Consider the following 18,714-nt stretch of genomic DNA (forward strand, 5'->3'; position numbering starts at 1 on the left):
TCCGAACGAAAAGCAAATGTCCATTATGGGCAGATGTTGTGGTTGTGTATCCAATATCCCCGAAATGCTAATTAAAACCAAAGGGTTACATTGTTTTATTTGGCGTTCCCGTCTCTCTGGCCTCACTTTGATCCGGTAATTATGACCGCTCTTTGGCTCCGCAGAGGACAAGAGGGTGGAGAAGCATCTTGTGTCATGCTGACTGCTCCAAAACAAAATAACCCCCATCTCTGGATAGTAACAGCTGACACTCCCAGCTGTGTTGTCAGCGGTGATGTAAGTAAGAGAATCCAGCTGTGGATTGTTCTCTCACCGGATTAGCACCATCCAACATCTGCTGGTGTTGAGGAGTCTCCACGTGCACCGTGGGACGGTCACATTCTTACTGGTACAAATCATGATCACTAATGCACAGGCTGGAACCGTTTTGAAGAACCTGGGGGAGATGTCATCTTTTGATCTCCCTGCTGTTGGTCTTCTGCTCTCTGCTGCTGAGTGGTCTTGGTCGGGTTGGGCTAATCGAGATCATATTCCCAAGCGCAGAATGAAGGCTGTTTAGCAATAGTTTATTTGCCAGCTTGATTTCAAACATATTGCAACAAACTATAATTTCAGGGTTGATTCACTCCTGTCTTTAGAAGAGCTGTCGTCACTTTTTCTGGAGTTGGCTCTGCAAAGCCTTGGCCTGGTGTTCTCTCCCCTCGACTCCCCATAGATGCATTGGCCTCCACATATATACCCAATATGCTAGAGCAAATCTCCAAAGGAATCTGGTTTGTTACTTGTATCCTTGATCTGTCTAAACAGTCACAGAAGAGATTTTAAAACCTCAACAGTACAATGCTCATGCGCTGTCTCGGCTAGTACCTTCAATGTGAATTACATCTAAACACTCACAATAACGTCCTAATAAATGTTGTCATGATTCTGGCTGGAACACAGGAGACCACAATCTGGCTGTTTTGAGCAGCACATTTACGACTCGCAGTCCCCCACCGCTGTCGTCCCTCCGTGGTTTTCCTCAGTCAGTTGCCCAGTTGGAGAGTCGTTGCACACATTGTCAATTGACCGCTACCTTTTCAGTTTCTCACTACGTTGGACCTCTTCCCATCTAACTGACTGTGGCATTGACCCATATTTCTAAACTCATGTCCGTCTACTGCTGAGAAGTTGTTGTTCCAATTCTATTTTTCAGATGTTCGGAACCACATTTTTCTCAGACAATGTTTGTGATTATGATATTGATTCTTGTATCTGGCCTAAACAGCCATTTGTCAGAGTTCCAATCTGATATTGTACAACACGCCACTGTCCAAGATGAATTGGTTCACGCTGTCCGTCACATTGAATACAGATTGATTGAGGTTGTGTCATTCCTTACTGTTATATCCTGCCCTGACACACATTCCTCAACCGATTCATGCTCTATTGACGCTGGATTTTCTTTGAACTGACTATTTGTCTTGCACCAGGGTCTCGCTGGAGTGGGACAGCTGATTGTTTTTGTTTTTTTTTCCTTACTTTTGATGATGTCCCAAAGGGTTCCTCCTGATCTTCTCTTGTCTTCTCATGTCTTTCCAGGGGGCTGTTTGCGAGCAACTATAGAGAGACTCATTACCTGGAGGATGGCAGTGAGGTCACGGGATCCCACAACTTTACGGTCTGTACTTAAAACGTATTTTTGTGCGCTTTAATACTTAAACAGGTGTGCATGATGTCTTCTCCACTTACTCACCAACCTCTTTCAGGTTGCCGTGAGCCTTTTTTTGGAAATCTGTGAGAGTAAAATTGTGGTCCAGGTGGAATTTAAACCACCTGGAGTAGACTTCCGTGCAGTCTTGTGAAAGGAGAAGTGTATTATTATATGTGAGTAGAGCCATTTTTACTCTCTGCTTCCTGCCTGCACTAGCAGATTTATATTTGATGGAATAAAAGGTTGCCAGAAGTCAGAGAACAGGCTCTGTTTGAGGGAACAGCTCAAGCCTTCCATTATGGATAAGTTTAACACCAACCAAAAATTGCTTTGTTAGATCAATGTGCAAGGGGGTTCTTACTAAGGGCATGACTAAGACCTCCAGCAGGTGTCTCACCAAAAAAAATATCTTTGTCATCATGCCCAGACGATTCATTTTAAGAAGCTCAATTCAGTGTGTCCACCAGGATTTTTTGAACCTGTGGTGGCGATCTGAGTTTGAACAAAAAGTTAGAGATTTTTTGCTTCGGATTTGAACGAAAATCCAGAACTCAAATGTCCCCCAAAAAAGCCGGAAAAAACGTAACGTGTGCGGACCCATCAGCTGACCCACGACACGCTTTGTTATTGTGTATAACGCAGCCTCTGTATGCAGACGTGTCCCGTTGGCTACATTTTTCTTCATGTTGAGGTGTAAAACCTTTCCTGTCTCCACACTGGACCGTGGTACAGTGTCACAGGGGAGGTGCTCGCTCTCCACACCTCCGAGGCTGGAGCTCACGCCAGGATTTTAATGTCCTGTTGTGGGCTGGAGCTGGGACAGGGATGAGGCGAGTCTGGGACAGAGCGTTACTTGGTTTATGACTTTGTCACAGCCAAACTGCACAGAAGCGCACATTCAGAGCTGGACACTCACCGGGCACCTCTTCACTTCTGGAGAGACGTCACTCACTCGGCAACCCCTCCCACATGCAGCGGCCACACACATAGACGAACAGCGCACCTGCAGCAGACACTCTACATTGACTCCTACAAAAGCCTATTTTAAGGCTTGGAACGCATTATTTCTTTTCCCATTCATTGTAATGGGAAAAATCAATTCAGATTTTGAACAAATCGCTTCTCAAACAGCCGTCAGGAACGGATTGTGGCTGAGAACAGAGGTACCACTGTATTTCCAGTCAAGTATCTGAAGTCACAGACATAGTCAGATTTCAAAAACGTCATGAGCCCCTCATAACTCATGCAGAGTCTGTCTGTGTTAGATAAAACATCCAGTACACAATGTAAATATATATGGCCTGTGACATAATTTCATCATATCCACCACCAAAGCTACAGTCTTCAGGTCTAGAATTCAATAAACTATAATCCTGTTTGGGTTGTAGAATTTCTGAATCATCGAAGAGGACGTCATAACTGCCATGTGCACCCAATGTTGCATCAAATTAACCAAAACATATTGTTTGATACGCTCATCATTTTAATTTTAGTTGTAATTGTTTTGAACAACAACCTTTTTGATTTAAAAAAAAACTGTTAGAGCATTACCCAGTCCGATTTGTCTCATGCAGACAGTATTCTCCCTTCTGCTGGGAGATTCAGGATTTTAATCTCTCGTTGGGAAGCAATTATAGTTTTTTTTTTTTTTTTTACCCTGTTATCCCGAACGTATAATGATATTCTGCCTGCAAAGTCCATGTCGGAGACGCCTGGCCTACTTATAGCTATAAGGCACAATACTGGAGATGAATGTAATTCAGTCATGTCCAACCCACACAGGAAGATGAGCAATATTTTCCACACAAGACTGCAGCGAGACCAAAGCGGCTCCATTAATGGTTTGACTTGGCCGACTTTCCTGGATTTCTAATTCCTAAGTGGGAAGACAATGAATTAGCTGAAGGGATTCGTCTCCTACCCAGGGTCCAATTTTCAAGCGGAATAATGATGAATAACTTCCATGGCCAGGCTCGACGGAACGCTCCGTGGCATACACGACAGAAACGCTGATATTTGTGGCTGGTTACTGTCTGACTGACTACAAATTAGTACTGTCCAGATTTTATAGAGATAGAATAATCCAGTGAAGATAGAAGCTAGAAGGTCAAATCATAATGAGATTCATCACATGAAAGCTTTAGAAAACAGTAGAAGGCAGTGGGCCACATGGTTTGTGAAAATTGGCTTGATATTCTTGTTTCATAAATGTCAAACATGTGCAACAAACTGAGTGTGCAGCTAGAGAATGGCTACCTGGTTGTCTTGTGAGGTAACACCAGTCATTTTGGATCTGTTGGCTGTGTGAGTCCTATTTTTTCCAGCCTCAGTTACGGTAACACGTGACATGGTGAGGGCATATCTAGCCTCATGTTAATGGATAGAGATAAACCCATGTGATCCTGTATGGAAGATATGAGTACCAGCTTATCTTTGTGATATATGCTGAGTACATCACACGCATTTGAAGGTCTCATCCCACTCTTTAGCTTGTTCGAAATTCCAATTTAATCGAGAGCGCCACGAATTAATTCTGTATTCTGGATTTTTGCATGCGTCCGATGATGAGTGCTGTTTAAAACTATCCTGTTCTTCAACACACGCTTCTCTCTGCTAAGATCCTTGGCCCTCGCTAGGGCGCTGTCCGAACGTGGGGGCCTCTCGTAGATTACACACTGCCTGTCATGGCCTTATGGGAAGTCACCTCACGGCTGCTCTCCAAAGTATTAAATGAGAAGAGCCTCCTCACCCTGGTCCTGAACCCCATCGTCTTGCTAATTAACCCATCGACACCTTTCACAATCCATCCATGTCTTCACTCCTTTCACTTACCACCAGCTGCCAATTCTACATGGGTGGACCTTTCTTCTTGGAAGCGGCCGGGTCCTGTGAGACCGACCCGTAGTTATTATGTTTGTCCTGCCAGCAGGGAGGAGGAATACAATGATCTCGGAGCGAGGGTTGTAAAAAGTTCACCTTGTGTGAAAGGCAGTGTTCTCTGGAGTCTTCACTGTGAGTCAGCCCTCCCTCACCTCCTCCCATCAGTCCAATTCACTCACGCCAAATCTCACCCAGTCAATCGGGGAGACAATAAATTATTGTTATTAGCTGTAATGAAATCCATTTAGAGGGAAAATGAATCACTCGCAGGCCACGCACATATTAACTGGGAATAATAAACAAGCTGACGCCTCCCCTAATCCTGGTATCGGTTATTCATCTTTCCAAATTCACATATGCAGGCGTAAGCACTTTTGTCGCTCATTCATCTTTGGAGAAAAAGTCTATTCATGTCCTGTGTATCTATGCATCACAGTCATGATCTCATCAAAGAAACATGAGGCGATAAGATTAACTCACCCCACTGAATCCAGTCCCGCTCCTCCCTGTTACACAAAAATGTCATATTTCATCCAATGTGCCTCCTGTCTTGCCACCTGTTACCTGAGCATAATGGAGTGTTCCCTCCACGGACATGTCCAGCTGCTTTCAAGCTGTGCAGTTATAGATGTTTTAGCATAAGGGAGTTCATCTCTAAGATTAGCATATGAGGGAAGAACTGCACATGATGTGTTTGCTTTCTAAATGTTGATGTCGGCAGATAGTCGAAGTGAGGCAGACCAACAACACGTATGGCGAGGGATTTGGTGGCACCTTTTGGTCCTCTGTGTTACATTGAAAGGCATGTTTAGGTTTTAAATGGGACTTTGAATTATATTTTGAGGATTAAGAAAACATGCAATCTTCTGCAAAGATACTGTCACATTCAAAATGTGAGATGAACTACTCTGATCACAGAGCAGAGAACATGACTTAGATTATGGTAATTGAGTGCAGAATTAATGTGAGTTGAGGAGGTATGATGCAAGACGCAGCAAGAGTCCCTATTAAACAGACATCCAACATTTTAGATCCACCATTTACAGAGGAAATTTGACATTTAGATTTGCTATATTTGGACAGCAGGTGGGTTAAGAAAAAAAAAAAAAGCGTATTTTCCAGGACTGGTGGTGAAGTGTGGTGCCGGTCAAACCTCAGTACCGGCAGGCAGCAGTGGCGGGGAAACTGTTTTCACAATAAACCAGACATTTCCTCCCCACCCTCTTTCTGCCAGCGATGTTTCTATAAACATGGGCTTAATTCACTTTCTACACTCCCTGTGGCGGCTTGACAGGTGGTCCATGTAACTGAGCACCTGGGACAGCTGCCGGAGAAGCGAGGTTGTGATAGGAAATGTGAAACACTGAGAGGATTTCGGCGTGCATTAACTCTCATTATTGAGCGGGAATGACTCCTGCTCACCTGACCAAATACATTTCAGTTGGGTGCTGTGGTGGTTAAACTGTACTGACACGAGAATGTTTTCCCGCCACCAGGGCTAAGATCCTTTTGCCCTTGATTTTAAATCATGTTGTCTTCTCACTCTTGCTCCCTCAGGCGAACTGTTACTACCATGGTGAAGTGGAGCATCATGACGACTCAGACGTCAGCCTCAGTACCTGTGCTGGAATTAAGTGAGTGTCTCAAATTTAACACCCATTGGCGTGTTGCTGTAGCTCTTCCCATCATCCCATTGAGTTTTATTCTCTTGCAGTTACATTTTTTAGGTGCCTCTCCTAAACTAATGACTCCAGAATTCATTTTTTTACATCAAATTTAGTTTTAATATGAGCAGCACATCCTGCTGCCATCATATGTCACAGTTACCATACGTAAAGTTGTACTAGTAGTACTACTCAGTTGATGACAACTAATGCTAAACTCAATAGCAAGTGGTGAGTTTGATACGGAAGAGAATTAGGGCCAGTCAAGAAAAAAAAAGGCAGAATTCTGTCTTTAAAATGAGAATTCTGACTTTAATCTCAGAATTCTGACTTTAAAGTGAGAATTCTGACTTTTTTCTCAGACTTCTGACTTTAAACTGCAGTATGATGATTCCCGCCATCATCCAACATCGCAAAGTGAGAATTCTGAGATTAAAGTCACTTTAAAGTCAAAGTCAGAAGTCAGAGTTCTGAGGAAAAAACTCAGAATTCTCACTTTAAAGTCAGAATTCTGAGGGAAAAAATCAGAATTCTGACTTTAAAGTCAGAAATCTGAAGAAAAATGTCAGAATTCTCACTTTAAAGTCAGAATTCAGAGATTAAAGTCAACATTTTTCTTCACTGACCCTAATCCTCTTCCGTAGTTTGCAACATGGATTTGGCCCACTCTCTCTTTTTTTCCTGGAAATTAACTTGTATTTTCATGAACTGTTGACTTTTATGACCAAATCATAAAATGACAGGTTTTCTTCATAGGTTTGCCTCGCTTTGTTCTTTTGTACAAACTTAAGGTTGAGACAGAAATCCTCACCACTGAAGTGTTAGCAGTTGAGCTAAAAATTAGCTTTACATAAGGGCTCCTTTGATCTTGACCATGTAACATTCAATGTTATGTGTGATGTCTCTATGATTCATGTGAGGTCCTTGCTACCCGTATTTGAAATGAATGTGATCTTCAGCAGACGGTTGTCATAGATACGGCTATTCCATTAGTTGCATCTGATCTGGTGAGCATCAGTCAAGTTTGACTCATGCCGACTCAAATGCAGATAGGAGGAGAGTGAAGGCCCTCCAGACATCCACTCACCTGCCTGCATTTATTGATGACTACCCTCTTTTTCAAAGCCTAATTAATTGGCAGATGATTTTGTTTAACCAGCCATCTGGTTACATGACCAGCTTTGTTCGTATTCCAAGATTTTTGGATTGTTATTAGGAGTCAGAATTGTTGCCTCTGGCTCTGTTTATGAGTCAACTTTAATAGCATCCATCCAACCCAAGGATAAAAGGTGAAATATCTCCCAGACTCTGGAGCAAGTCGAAAGGAACAATGACCTGGTTCACGAGAAACTTTGCAGATGTCCAAGTTCATTTTCAGTGTTTTCGGTTCCTATTCAGCAACAAATGTCAAACTATTCCTCAACCAAGAGAATAAGAAGAAAAGCAGCACTTCATTATTAGCATCAGTGTTGCACATGTTAAAAGAGTTTACATTGTTTCATGTCCTTGTCATATTGTTGGCATCAAAACCAGCCCCAAGTGTGACTTAGTTCGGTTGAGGTGTAGATACACACAGGAACGCGAGCAGTCTGCGTATGTAGTTCAGATCAAGTTAGTTTGCCTTAATGTGAGACTTACAGCCTGAGGAGGTTTTGTCTTTATAGGCTGCTGAAAAATGGTTCTGGGTTCGTATAAAGGCTGAGCCAGGGGCCGCATTACATGAAGTGACAGGTATTGGGGGCAAAATTCAAATGAAAAGACAGAAGTTCACAGGAAAAATAATCTCCAATATCTTTTGAATTTTGCAACTTAAATATTCTAAATTGGAAACTATGTTATTATGCCAAGAATTACTGTATATGATTACAGTATGGTATGTGATTGTTTCATCTTTTCATTTACATTTGCATGTAAATAGTTATCTTAAAAAAAAAAAAAAAAAAATATATATATATATATATATATATATATATATATATATATATATATATATATATATATATATATATATATATATATATAAATAAAAATTAATAATATTTATTATCATTGCAAACAAAACGAATACGGAACCAAGGCCATCACCAAACCGGGGGGAAAAAAACGCAAACGAACAACCAAGGAGGAAAACCTGAAATAAACAAACCAGAAGTCCCAGTAGCCACAAACACGTCTATGATGTTTATGTGTCAACTTTTATCACATCCATCTAACCAAAGGATAAAAAGTGAAATATCTCCCAGACTCTGGCGCAAGTCTAAAGGAGCAATGAAAAGAATCATTGCCAAATGTATAAAATAACAGTCTATTGGTTTCAAAAGAACCTATTCTTTTGAAACCAATATGCAAAAAATAGATTCTTTTGAAACCAATAGACTGTTATTTTATACATTTGGCAATGATTAAAAAGGAGAACAGAATCCTCAGCAGAATAACACGCTGGTAAGAAATAAACAGAAATAAGCAGAGGATGATGAGGTGATCGGTGGTCACAACTCACACACAATAAATAGACATAGCGGAAAACTCAACGCTTAGGGACAGAAACAGAAAGGTGAAAAAAAAGACACGCAGGAAAAAAAAAATCATAAAAAATAACAAAAAAGCACCAGAGAACAGAAGAAGCACAAGAAAGTCAACTTGGAACTAGACTGGAACTAGCAAGGTTACAGGCTCACAGGTACAATGGTTTGGTGATTGGTTCCACTTGGGTGTCATTATTCATGAAGCAAGACAAAGGGAGAACAAACGCAGAAAGTATAACAAAATAAAAGCATATGCAAAACAGACCATGACATGATTATGTATTTCCAATATTTGCCCAATATTCCTCCAGTATTTGCAGGACAAGAAATGCTGTCAAAATGAGCGTCACTCAACAGAAGAATCAAAAAAATAAAACCAGCAAAAAATAACTAACAACTTACATTTCATTCAAATGATGCTAAATAATTTAAAAGTGTCATTTCCTCTGAAATATTTGCTCGGACCTCATGAGGGCTACATATGTACTGTCAAAGTGTGGAGCACAATCTGCCTCCTGCCCAGGTCTGGGCTGAACTTTTCCAGATAAAAACTAGTAATGCACTGTTAACCGTTGTAAATGTACCAACTGATCCAATATATTTGAAATGTGTCTGCTTGTTGTTGTTGGCTATTTTTTACGTCAGTTATGTGGACATGTGTAACCACCAAAGTGAATGGAGAGCTCAGTGGCTTTCGGGGATTCGTTGGTGCTCATTGGATGAAGCCATGTGACTATTTTTGGGCTGTGATTTCTCACGCCCCAGGAGCAGATTAAGAGGATGCTATATAGTAGGTGACATGGTAGTTGTTAATTGTAACTTTAAATATAATAAGCACTATATAAAACTGATGTATTATTATTATTATTAAATCATAAACAATTAAAAGTCCCATAAATATGACCAATTGAAACGCAATCAGCACACGTGAGAACATATTTTAAACGTGAGTCATAATAATGTAAATAATGCTGTTTAAATAATAAGTCATTAATGTCTTACCGTACTTGTGTTGCGGTCGGGTTTAGGATGCATTTTATAGTGGGAACTGGAAAAGATGATGACAGATGCGGACGTATCATTTAAGAACACTGAGCCTTTTGAGATAAGCACATCCCAAATGAATATCACAATGACGAAAGATGGATCACTATTTATCTGGACTTTTTCCACAGAGATGTTCCAACGTGGCCAGCTCTAGATAAATCATCTACAGTGTTGTAATGAGTGCAACATGCATCCTGAATTCCTTAAAGAGACATTTGTTTCTGGTTTGGACGGTTCTGCTGATGCTTCAGGGTGGGGGTGAAAATGAGTTCATTGGGTTTGAATGTTGTGCAATGTTTTGTGGATCTTGCTGTTGATCCGGAATCACAGCCATTTAAATCTTAGACTGGATGTTTAATACGTGAGGGAAGAATTATAAGGAGCCAGGGTGAAATTAAGAGATTTTATGGAGACGTGCTGTTGATCTGCGTTTTATTGGATTCCTTGAGATGATCAGTTGTGGTAGGATTCAACCGGAGTGTGTTTTTATTTTTTTCTTCTACTTCATTGTGTTTTCCGTTTGATGGTTTTTGTTTTCCCCTGATAAATATGTTGAATAATGAAACATCGGCACGTAGTTACTGAACCTAATGTAGCATCTTTAGTCATGGGGTTTTTTTTTTCAGATGCCAAAATAAATCCACTCCATTGGAGGGAGTGTGACTTAAGCAATTCCCCCGACAATTGGTCTTAAAAACGCAAATCATTAGTGGATCCTTAATCCACTATACTGCATGACTCTGAAGGGTTTGAGCCTGGGGAAAAAGTGTGAAATTGTTGCGGCTATCCCTGTGGAGAGGTAGAAGGTAAGAAGGATGTGGCCTGTGATTATAATTAACAACAAACACAGGTCTAAAAATGATGTTGGCGTGGGGCAATGGAGACTCTCAAGGTAACCTCCAAGTAAATAGCATATGTGGGTGGATTAATCCACTGTGGATAATGCTGCAGCATTTTAGCCTTGGGACATGCAAGGAATTGTCATGTGCAGATACTGTATATTAACAGTAAAAGGGATGAGTTGGCAGGTCGCTGCCATTAATGCTTTTTTTGAAAAAGAGAATTAGCTTCATATGAACTGTATAATTCAACATCAAGACAGCTAACAACAGTACATTCTTGCTTCAGCTGTTAATATCCATGCAGTATTTCTTTAGGCTGCAGGGTTTCAGCCACATATTAACTAGCGTCTTGCACCGCCACAGCTTAAATGTGAGCCACCACGGCATCAGAAAAGATCTCTTCTCACATAAAACGTATGATAGTAAAGTGGAAACATCTAACCAAGAGGATAACACATCATGGGGGTTTTGACTTGAAGGTTTTCGCTATGTTATTTGCTGAAGAAATCTGAAAGAAAACATCATAATGACTGGAGTCTGTTGCTCGCGGAACTCAGGTCACACATTCCGACCGGACATATGAAGAGATGGACCACGTGAGGACGGCTGCAGATTGGAGGCAGATTTTTGACAAATTTTCACAAATTCAATAGAACGTTCCTCTCTGTTTCTCTCTCACTTCGTGATTGGTTGTGTTCCGTACCATTCGAGGGGCAGTTGTGCAGCAGCTCCGCCGCAGAAACCCTGGGCTGCACTTTGTTGGTATGTTGGTACAACGTTGTTTGAGTTTGCTTTCGCTTTAGGTCTATAAGGGCTGCAATTCTCTCATGTGTCTCAAAGATGAGAATTCAATATGTAATTACAGCGCTGAGGTGTAGTGCCATCTTAAGTGTCTTCTTCTCTCTCTCTCTGCAGGGGCCTTGTATCGCTCAAAAACAGATCCTATATACTGGAACCATCCACAGATCACACAGACGGGACTCACTGGATCTACACAACGGAACACCTCAACTTCACTGCGGGAACATGTGGCCATGATTTCAACATTTCGCACCCATTTGAGCACTTGGCCAGCAGTCCTTTCAGGGCTTTCAACACGAGGGTAGGAGCATTCACGCAAAGTAAAATCACATTTAGATGTCATTTAATATGATTTTATTGCCAATTTAATAATGAGGAATGGACTGGAAATAATGCAGAAAACGTTTGGCACTTGTTCTTTTCTTTGGCCCCTGGAGATTCATATGTCTTTTGTTATTCTCATATCACCGCCTTAAATAGTTCAATCTGTTATGTTATAGTTTGGACTGCAACTTAAAAGAAGGCGTTTTATTTTGTGCACCAGCTGGCTTGGCTCAGTGGGAGCTGAGGAGATTCAAGATTCACTCTGCGGACAAGGTACTTGGTAACTAGGAAGAGCAGGTAGAGCAGAGAGTACAAGAACATGCATGGTAATCTGTGTTCCATAAATTCGCTCGTTTATATGCTGACATTTTCTGACCACTTGCTACATCAAGCATGGACGTGTGGAATTAAACACGTTCCCTATCTGACAAGCAACACCACTCCCTCGATTCTTCACTTTACAGATAAATCATCCGCTCCATGGTCCTGGAGAGTCTCCGCTATGGGACTTCAAAGATTATCATTGTGATAAGTTGAAAACAGACTGTGAGGACGGCTATGAAGTGAGTTAGCCTGGTGCGCCAGTTACACACAAGGAGACAGTAGTAGCATCAAAACAACCCACAAAGAGAGGTATACAAAAATAAATCAAAGAATCAAATCAAATATATATATATATAAAAGTATATATATATATATATATATATATATATATATATATATATATATATATATATATATATATATATACTTTTTTTTCAGTAATACATAGATCTGCAGTTAACCAGCGCTTAGTCCTGTTCAGGGTTGCAGGGAGTGCTGGAGCCTATCCCAGCAGTCGCTGGGTGAGAGGCAGGAATACACCCTGGAATACACGGCAGTCCATCGCAGGGCACACACACACACACCAAGGGGGAATTTGACAGTGTGCAATTAACCTAGTGAGCATGTCTTTGGGCTGTGGGAGGAAACCAGAGTACCCAGAGATTTGCTTAAATGGCCTTTATTAGTCCCACAGTGGGAAAAGTCACCCACACAGGGGGAACATGCAAACTCCACCCACAAGTAACTGTCTTGTTTTCCTTTTCATATGCATTAATTTAATACTGCAGATGTACAGAGGGATAGGCGAGTAAATAAACATATCCTCATCTGGTCTACTGACGTGATTTTATTTATATTAAAATTTAATTAGTCAACTAATCATGTCAGTTTTGGATCACTATGAAAAATATAATGAGTTCCAGTTGCCAGGGTGTGTTACACAAACATGGCTGCACTCGCCAAGTGCTTTTGAGGCAGCATCCGTATAAATGAGATGTTTTACAAGCACACATGGTAAAATTCGAATCAAAGGAAGACCAGATTTGTTGGCCCCGAAGCAACAGATGAGGATGAGATCACCAGGAAAAGAGAGAAGGGAAAGTCATGTTGATGATTCATACCAGTGTGAGGAAATATGGTTTCATTTCCAGGCATAGAAATGTGCGCTAATGTTTTTATCTGATCACAAATATCTGCAGTCTCCACCTAAAGCAGCGATAGATTAAAGTGTTGCAGGCAAAAACTTTTTTGTCTAAGTAAAGACAGATGGATTGCGTAATGGACTGCAAATACCATTTCGTTTCTCTGGTGATGAAGCATAAAAATCAATAAAGCGTTGAAGAATTTCACAAGGAAGTGGACACAGAACGCCAGAGATTTGCTCAAGTTTGAAGCATGTTGGCGAGTCTTCACTGGCATGTGACACTTGGGCGCAGTGGCATTCAGATAAGCGCGGATGTGTCACAACCTCCGGCGCTGGAGATAAAAAGTGGAGCTGGCAGAGCGCCACTGGATGAGGACAGTCGGATTGCAGGAGGAAGAGAGAGATAGTCAGGTGACTGAAGCTGCCCTGCGCCAGCTGCAGTGGCTGTTAATCTTTCACATTGTAGTGCTGAATTGCACAAATATTGCCGGATTAATTCAGCTGATATTTGTACAGTGCAACTGTGTTAATGACCAGTAGATTCTGCACTGTTACAGCTGGTAAAGCAGTGAGCTATCCCAGCTAACATAGCTAGTTGCTTTAAAGTGACTCCCATCATGTAACAGAGAGCTGAGAATATCCGTCCCTACTTGGCCTCGAACACCGATGTTCCATGGTGCTACACGCTGACCTTTACATGAACACTCGGCGCTTTGCGGTGGCGTTGTATGGGCTGTTCCAACCTTGCAACTATGGTCTGTCACATTTCTTCGCCCCTTCTAAGAGAATCATTTACTATATCGCGTCCGGAGGCTCAGCGTGCCGTTTTTCCCCCCGGATCAACAGTTAGCATTGTCATTGTGGGTTCCCTCCCCATCAACAACAGCGGGATGATACATACATTAGATACTGTATGTAGATATTCTCACTCCCAACCAGTCAAATAGCTACTATTTGCAAGTTCATTTTTTGCGAGTGACGCTAAAGTCAGCCATTCCCTTGCTTGCTGACATACTTGGCTTTCAATTTAAGCACATTACATAGTGTATCCTGATGTTTTGGGCAAAGCGTCACGTAAACGCAGTGTTAAGCCATGGGGTGTGGCTCCTTTCGCTCTGGACAAAGATATTCACTTGTGTGTGCCATGTTCTACGCCCAGCCCCTCACTTTCGAACGTCACACAGCAGCGCAAACATTTCCAACACTCCATTGAAACAGCCAAATATTGACAAATAAAATTGGACGTTGGCATACATGTAAATATTGGACGCAGATGTCCACTTGAACATACTGTATTTGGGAGTGAGAATGTGTCGAATGATGAACTCCAAACAGGCCTCTGGTGTTCTGTCTGCATGTTGTAGTCCCACCAATAGCTGGTGTTTGAAACCTGATATGGACGGGTATTAGTGTGAACTAGAAGCCTGATTCTCATGTTAGAATTAGAATAAAACCAACTCATAAGGTGTAGAACGAAAGGCTTGATAACGAAAGTTATCGATAGCAGTTCTTGGTGGAAATGTGGTGGTTGTATAGGGCTGAGTTTTTATCATATCTGTATCACAAAATGAAAATATAGGAACATTCACAACATAACATATCAAACCTCCCAGGTCTTGTCTTGCAATGTAAAGCAGAAGCTACCACAAATCCACCACTATCACTACTGCACCTGTCCTCCCAGGTGCAGCCAGTGACAACTGCCTCAGAAGGAGCGCAGCGGGGAGACTGGCATGTTCCACTGATCTAGTGGCTAAAAAAAAAGGTTGCTGAGAGACTGGTGTCTAATTCACTGACACAGCCCAGCCAGTGCTGGTGGGATGATCTGTGGAGCCTGTATGTCCACGGCTAAACTACATAGAGGTAAAGTGGGCGCATAATACCGTGGTATGTGTCTTATGACTTATTGTTTCACAATCAAGACACGGTTTCCAGAATGTAAAATGAAAGAAGAGAGACAAATTTACCTAAAGGTCCTCATCATAAACTGGAACAGGACGTTTGGGCTTAAAGTAGAAAGTGAATTCCAACTTGGTGGAAAGCTGCCTTTGTGCTCCCAAGTACAAGATAATGGCCACGGGCGTCATTTCGAGCACACTGGTCCATTCTGGCTTATCTATGGAGGCGACAGATAAGAGAGAGGACGTGGTTCTGCCAGGCCAGCGTGGATCAAGGGCCTCAGGTTGAATCAGGGCCATGATGTGAGCGCAAAACACTGAGCCAGCAGGCGAGTGGCAGATCTCTGCGAGTGAAGGGACAAACACAGTCTGAGTGTGTCTGTGCCATCGATTTTAAACCCAACCAACTCGACGTTCTGCAAAAGTCTCACATGCAGAGCAAGAGCTTTTTTGCCTCAGCCAGTCACATCATCAGTCATTTGGATGAAGCTTTGTACTTACCAACTTTGTAATTGGAGATTTATTTATTTTTATTTTTTACAGCTTTCTATGGTTTTAATATTTTAGCTTCAGATACAAAAAGTCAAGTTGCTAGTCGTATTTTCTTCAGTCCCCATGAAAATGCTTTGTTAAATTGTAATCTCTTCAAGGTCATGCCTTAAAAAATATACTTTTTGTGAGTAATTCTCATGTCTTTGTAATGATATTCGTTCTTCGACATTTTTCTCTTAGCTCATCTACCCCGTAAAAGTTCATAGACAAATATAGAATTTGGCCCCATGAACTGTACACCCCTGCTCTCTATGTATTCTGGAGTAAATACTTGATTCATGTGACTTGGCCATAAACTGCTCCCGGTGTAATTACTCTGTCAGAAGAATCCACAAAATATAACTTGATTACAAAGCTAGTATCTGAAGAAGGCTGTTTTCTCCCTTCCTGCGCCGGCATGGCGATTTGAAGAAAATTTAAAAAAAGTATGAACACATCATATATTGTCTGGTTCTCACAAAGAACGGCTGTATTTGCAAATATATTCTTCCAGCAGTGCAGATGGTGCCGCAGTGATTTATTAGTTAATAACCAGAAGGTAAGAGCCGGGTGTTATCGGCGACTGTTGGTGTGACCTCACCGGCTGTTACTGGGTCAATTGTGAAGTGTAGCTGAAGGCTGGGTGCCGCTTCCCGTTTCTGCCGCCTGATATAGCAAGTGTACTTGAGGTGAAAAGCCAACTGGAATGGGCGTCGGCTAAATTTGGGGTGCATCAGGATGAGATTACGCTTAACCTATGAATGTCCTTCACATTACCTTGTCCTCCTCCCTCTGTCACATCTCCTTTGTATCATTCTTCTCCTCTTCTCTTTAGCATAAACGCCACGTGCAGTCTACGACCAAGTATGTGGAGCTGATCATTGTGGCTGACAACAGAGAAGTAAGTGGAGCTCAAGCGATTCATACTGTCGACACTGCAGGCACCGTCATGTGTGCCCTCTGTGTGTGCTTATATTTGAGGTTAAATTTGTCTGTGTTTAATATATTAAATAGGTGTGTACATCCCTCTAACCATTTGTGTGACACATTTGGGACCTCAACTTACCGTAGCCTTGTGTGTTTTTCTTCAGAATAAATAGTGTATTTTCCCCGCTTACCAGGAAAAGTCCTTGGGTCTTTGAGAACGGTGTTCAATAAAGTCAGCGATGACAGTCATAGGTTAGGGTCATAGGTCTTTACGACTGAATTGCAAGAGAAAGAAGGCTTCTCCATAGGTGCAGTGGTCAGAACATGACAAAAAATGGACCAAGGATACTGAACCTGTTTACTGAGCTATTGACCGGGGAGTAGAATGACGACATGTGATATGGTCAGTCAATTCAAAGTTTCATTTGACGTAGAAATGTGTACCTTGTGAATTCATGAGCCCTGGTCATCCATGGCCACTGCTTTACCTTGTGATGTGGAGGAGATAATGGGCTTAGACAAAGGATTATTTTCTGAAAGAGTACGCCCATGTTTTTGCCTCGGTTCTCCAAAAAACTGCAGAAGAGAACATTAGGTAATAGTGAGGATCTGTCTGTTTCACCAATGGGTCCATACAGATGGATGACAAAAGACGACAGTCATTGACCTTCCCTTCAATCAGAACCCATTGTCTTCCCACTCAAAGAGCTCTGAGTGTAAAAGGGTCGTTCATTATGCCAATGTCATGCTCCTTACTGAATCCCTGAGAGCCGTGGAAGCCGGATTTCGCCTGAGCTCCTCTAGGGACCTTTGGTGACAACACATGAAAGTGTGAACGTTTTCAAGGCATCTCACAATCAGAGCTTTCAAGTTTGATCCTCACCTTTCTCTTCTCTTCTCGTTGCCCAGTTCCAGAAACAAGGCAAGGACATGGAGAAGGTCAAGCAGCGGCTGGCTGAAATCGCCAATTACGTGGACAAGGTAACAAAGGATGGGGGAGGGCCAGGCGGCGGCGAAATGTGATTTATTAGAGGTCACGTCGAGCCTGCTGAGAATTAACCGGCCTGTGAGCAGAGGCTGATTGGATTATGTAAGGATGATCAATTCCAGAACTCCACTCAGGGATGTTGTTGGGGAAAATAAAAAGCGCTGCAGGAGGTGGTTTCATCAAACACTGGCTGATTTATGCATTTGGAAAGTGCTGTTCTGATAAATGCGTATGGATTTCTTCAAAGCCGCGTGTCACACTTTTCCCGTGGAGGGTAATGTGCTGTCAGAAATAAAATGAGGGGAACATAAGAGTTTAGCCTCATCTCTGTATGCTCAGTTCTACAGGGCTCTGAATATCCGTGTGGCTCTGGTGGGCTTGGAGGTGTGGAGCGATGTCGACAAGTGTCCCATCACCCAGGATCCCTTTGCCACCCTGCATGAGTTCCTGGACTGGAGGAAAGTCAAGCTCCTCCCTCAGAGGCCACACGACAACGCCCAGCTCATCAGGTCGGGTCTTGCTGAAAACTTCATGACGATTAAATTTATAAGTCTATTACATTCAGCTGCAAGCACCAAATATTTTTGAGGTCCTTTCATTACGATAACATTTTTATTATTTTATTGCACTATAGTGGTCACAATATGCTTCTTGCTCAGGAAACTAAGATTCGCATCAAATCTGGAATTGCAGTATTTTCTTCTGCAGTGTTTTTGAAAGTAAGTTTTCCCAGCTGCAGTGCTGAAGTTTTTTTTTTTTCTTCCCAGTGGAGTATACTTCCAGGGCACCACCATCGGCATGGCGCCTATCATGAGTATGTGCACGGCTGAGCAGTCAGGTGGGATTGTGATGGTAAGTTGTGCTGAGTTTGGGCTACAGAAATATTATTATACTCCAGTATAAAGTAGTCCAAGTCAACACGGAATTTTTTTGTAATATGAGTAGGTCATCCAAAGTGTTTGGGTGTGGCTTGATGCAGACAGACTTCCCAGCAAATATCAATCTGTGAATAAATACCGAAGCTTTCTGAAAGTGTGAAGCCCCAAATACAAGGAGTGAGAGTTTGGTGTGGTGCGGGCAACTAGTATCAGTATCTGCAATTCCTGCCACTGTGCAAGTGCCCTCA

At 41.9% G+C, this 18,714-nt stretch overlaps 1 protein-coding gene across 3 annotated transcripts in view; it reads left to right on the forward strand.

Moving 5' to 3' along the window:
* LOC128752186 (disintegrin and metalloproteinase domain-containing protein 12) overlaps nucleotides 1–18,714 on the forward strand; it is a 92,790-nt gene that overhangs the window by 41,862 nt on the left and 32,214 nt on the right. For all 3 annotated transcript variants that reach the window (XM_053853122.1, XM_053853123.1, XM_053853124.1), the window contains exons 4-10: nucleotides 1,582–1,660; nucleotides 6,131–6,207; nucleotides 11,567–11,753; nucleotides 16,509–16,574; nucleotides 17,510–17,581; nucleotides 17,928–18,097; nucleotides 18,356–18,440. In XM_053853122.1, coding sequence (XP_053709097.1) covers nucleotides 1,582–1,660; nucleotides 6,131–6,207; nucleotides 11,567–11,753; nucleotides 16,509–16,574; nucleotides 17,510–17,581; nucleotides 17,928–18,097; nucleotides 18,356–18,440 — 736 coding nt within the window. The remainder of the gene's footprint in view (nucleotides 1–1,581; nucleotides 1,661–6,130; nucleotides 6,208–11,566; nucleotides 11,754–16,508; nucleotides 16,575–17,509; nucleotides 17,582–17,927; nucleotides 18,098–18,355; nucleotides 18,441–18,714) is intronic.

The sequence above is a fragment of the Synchiropus splendidus genome, chromosome 1, assembly GCF_027744825.2.
Source record: "Synchiropus splendidus isolate RoL2022-P1 chromosome 1, RoL_Sspl_1.0, whole genome shotgun sequence".
Lineage (NCBI taxonomy): Eukaryota > Metazoa > Chordata > Actinopteri > Syngnathiformes > Callionymidae > Synchiropus > Synchiropus splendidus.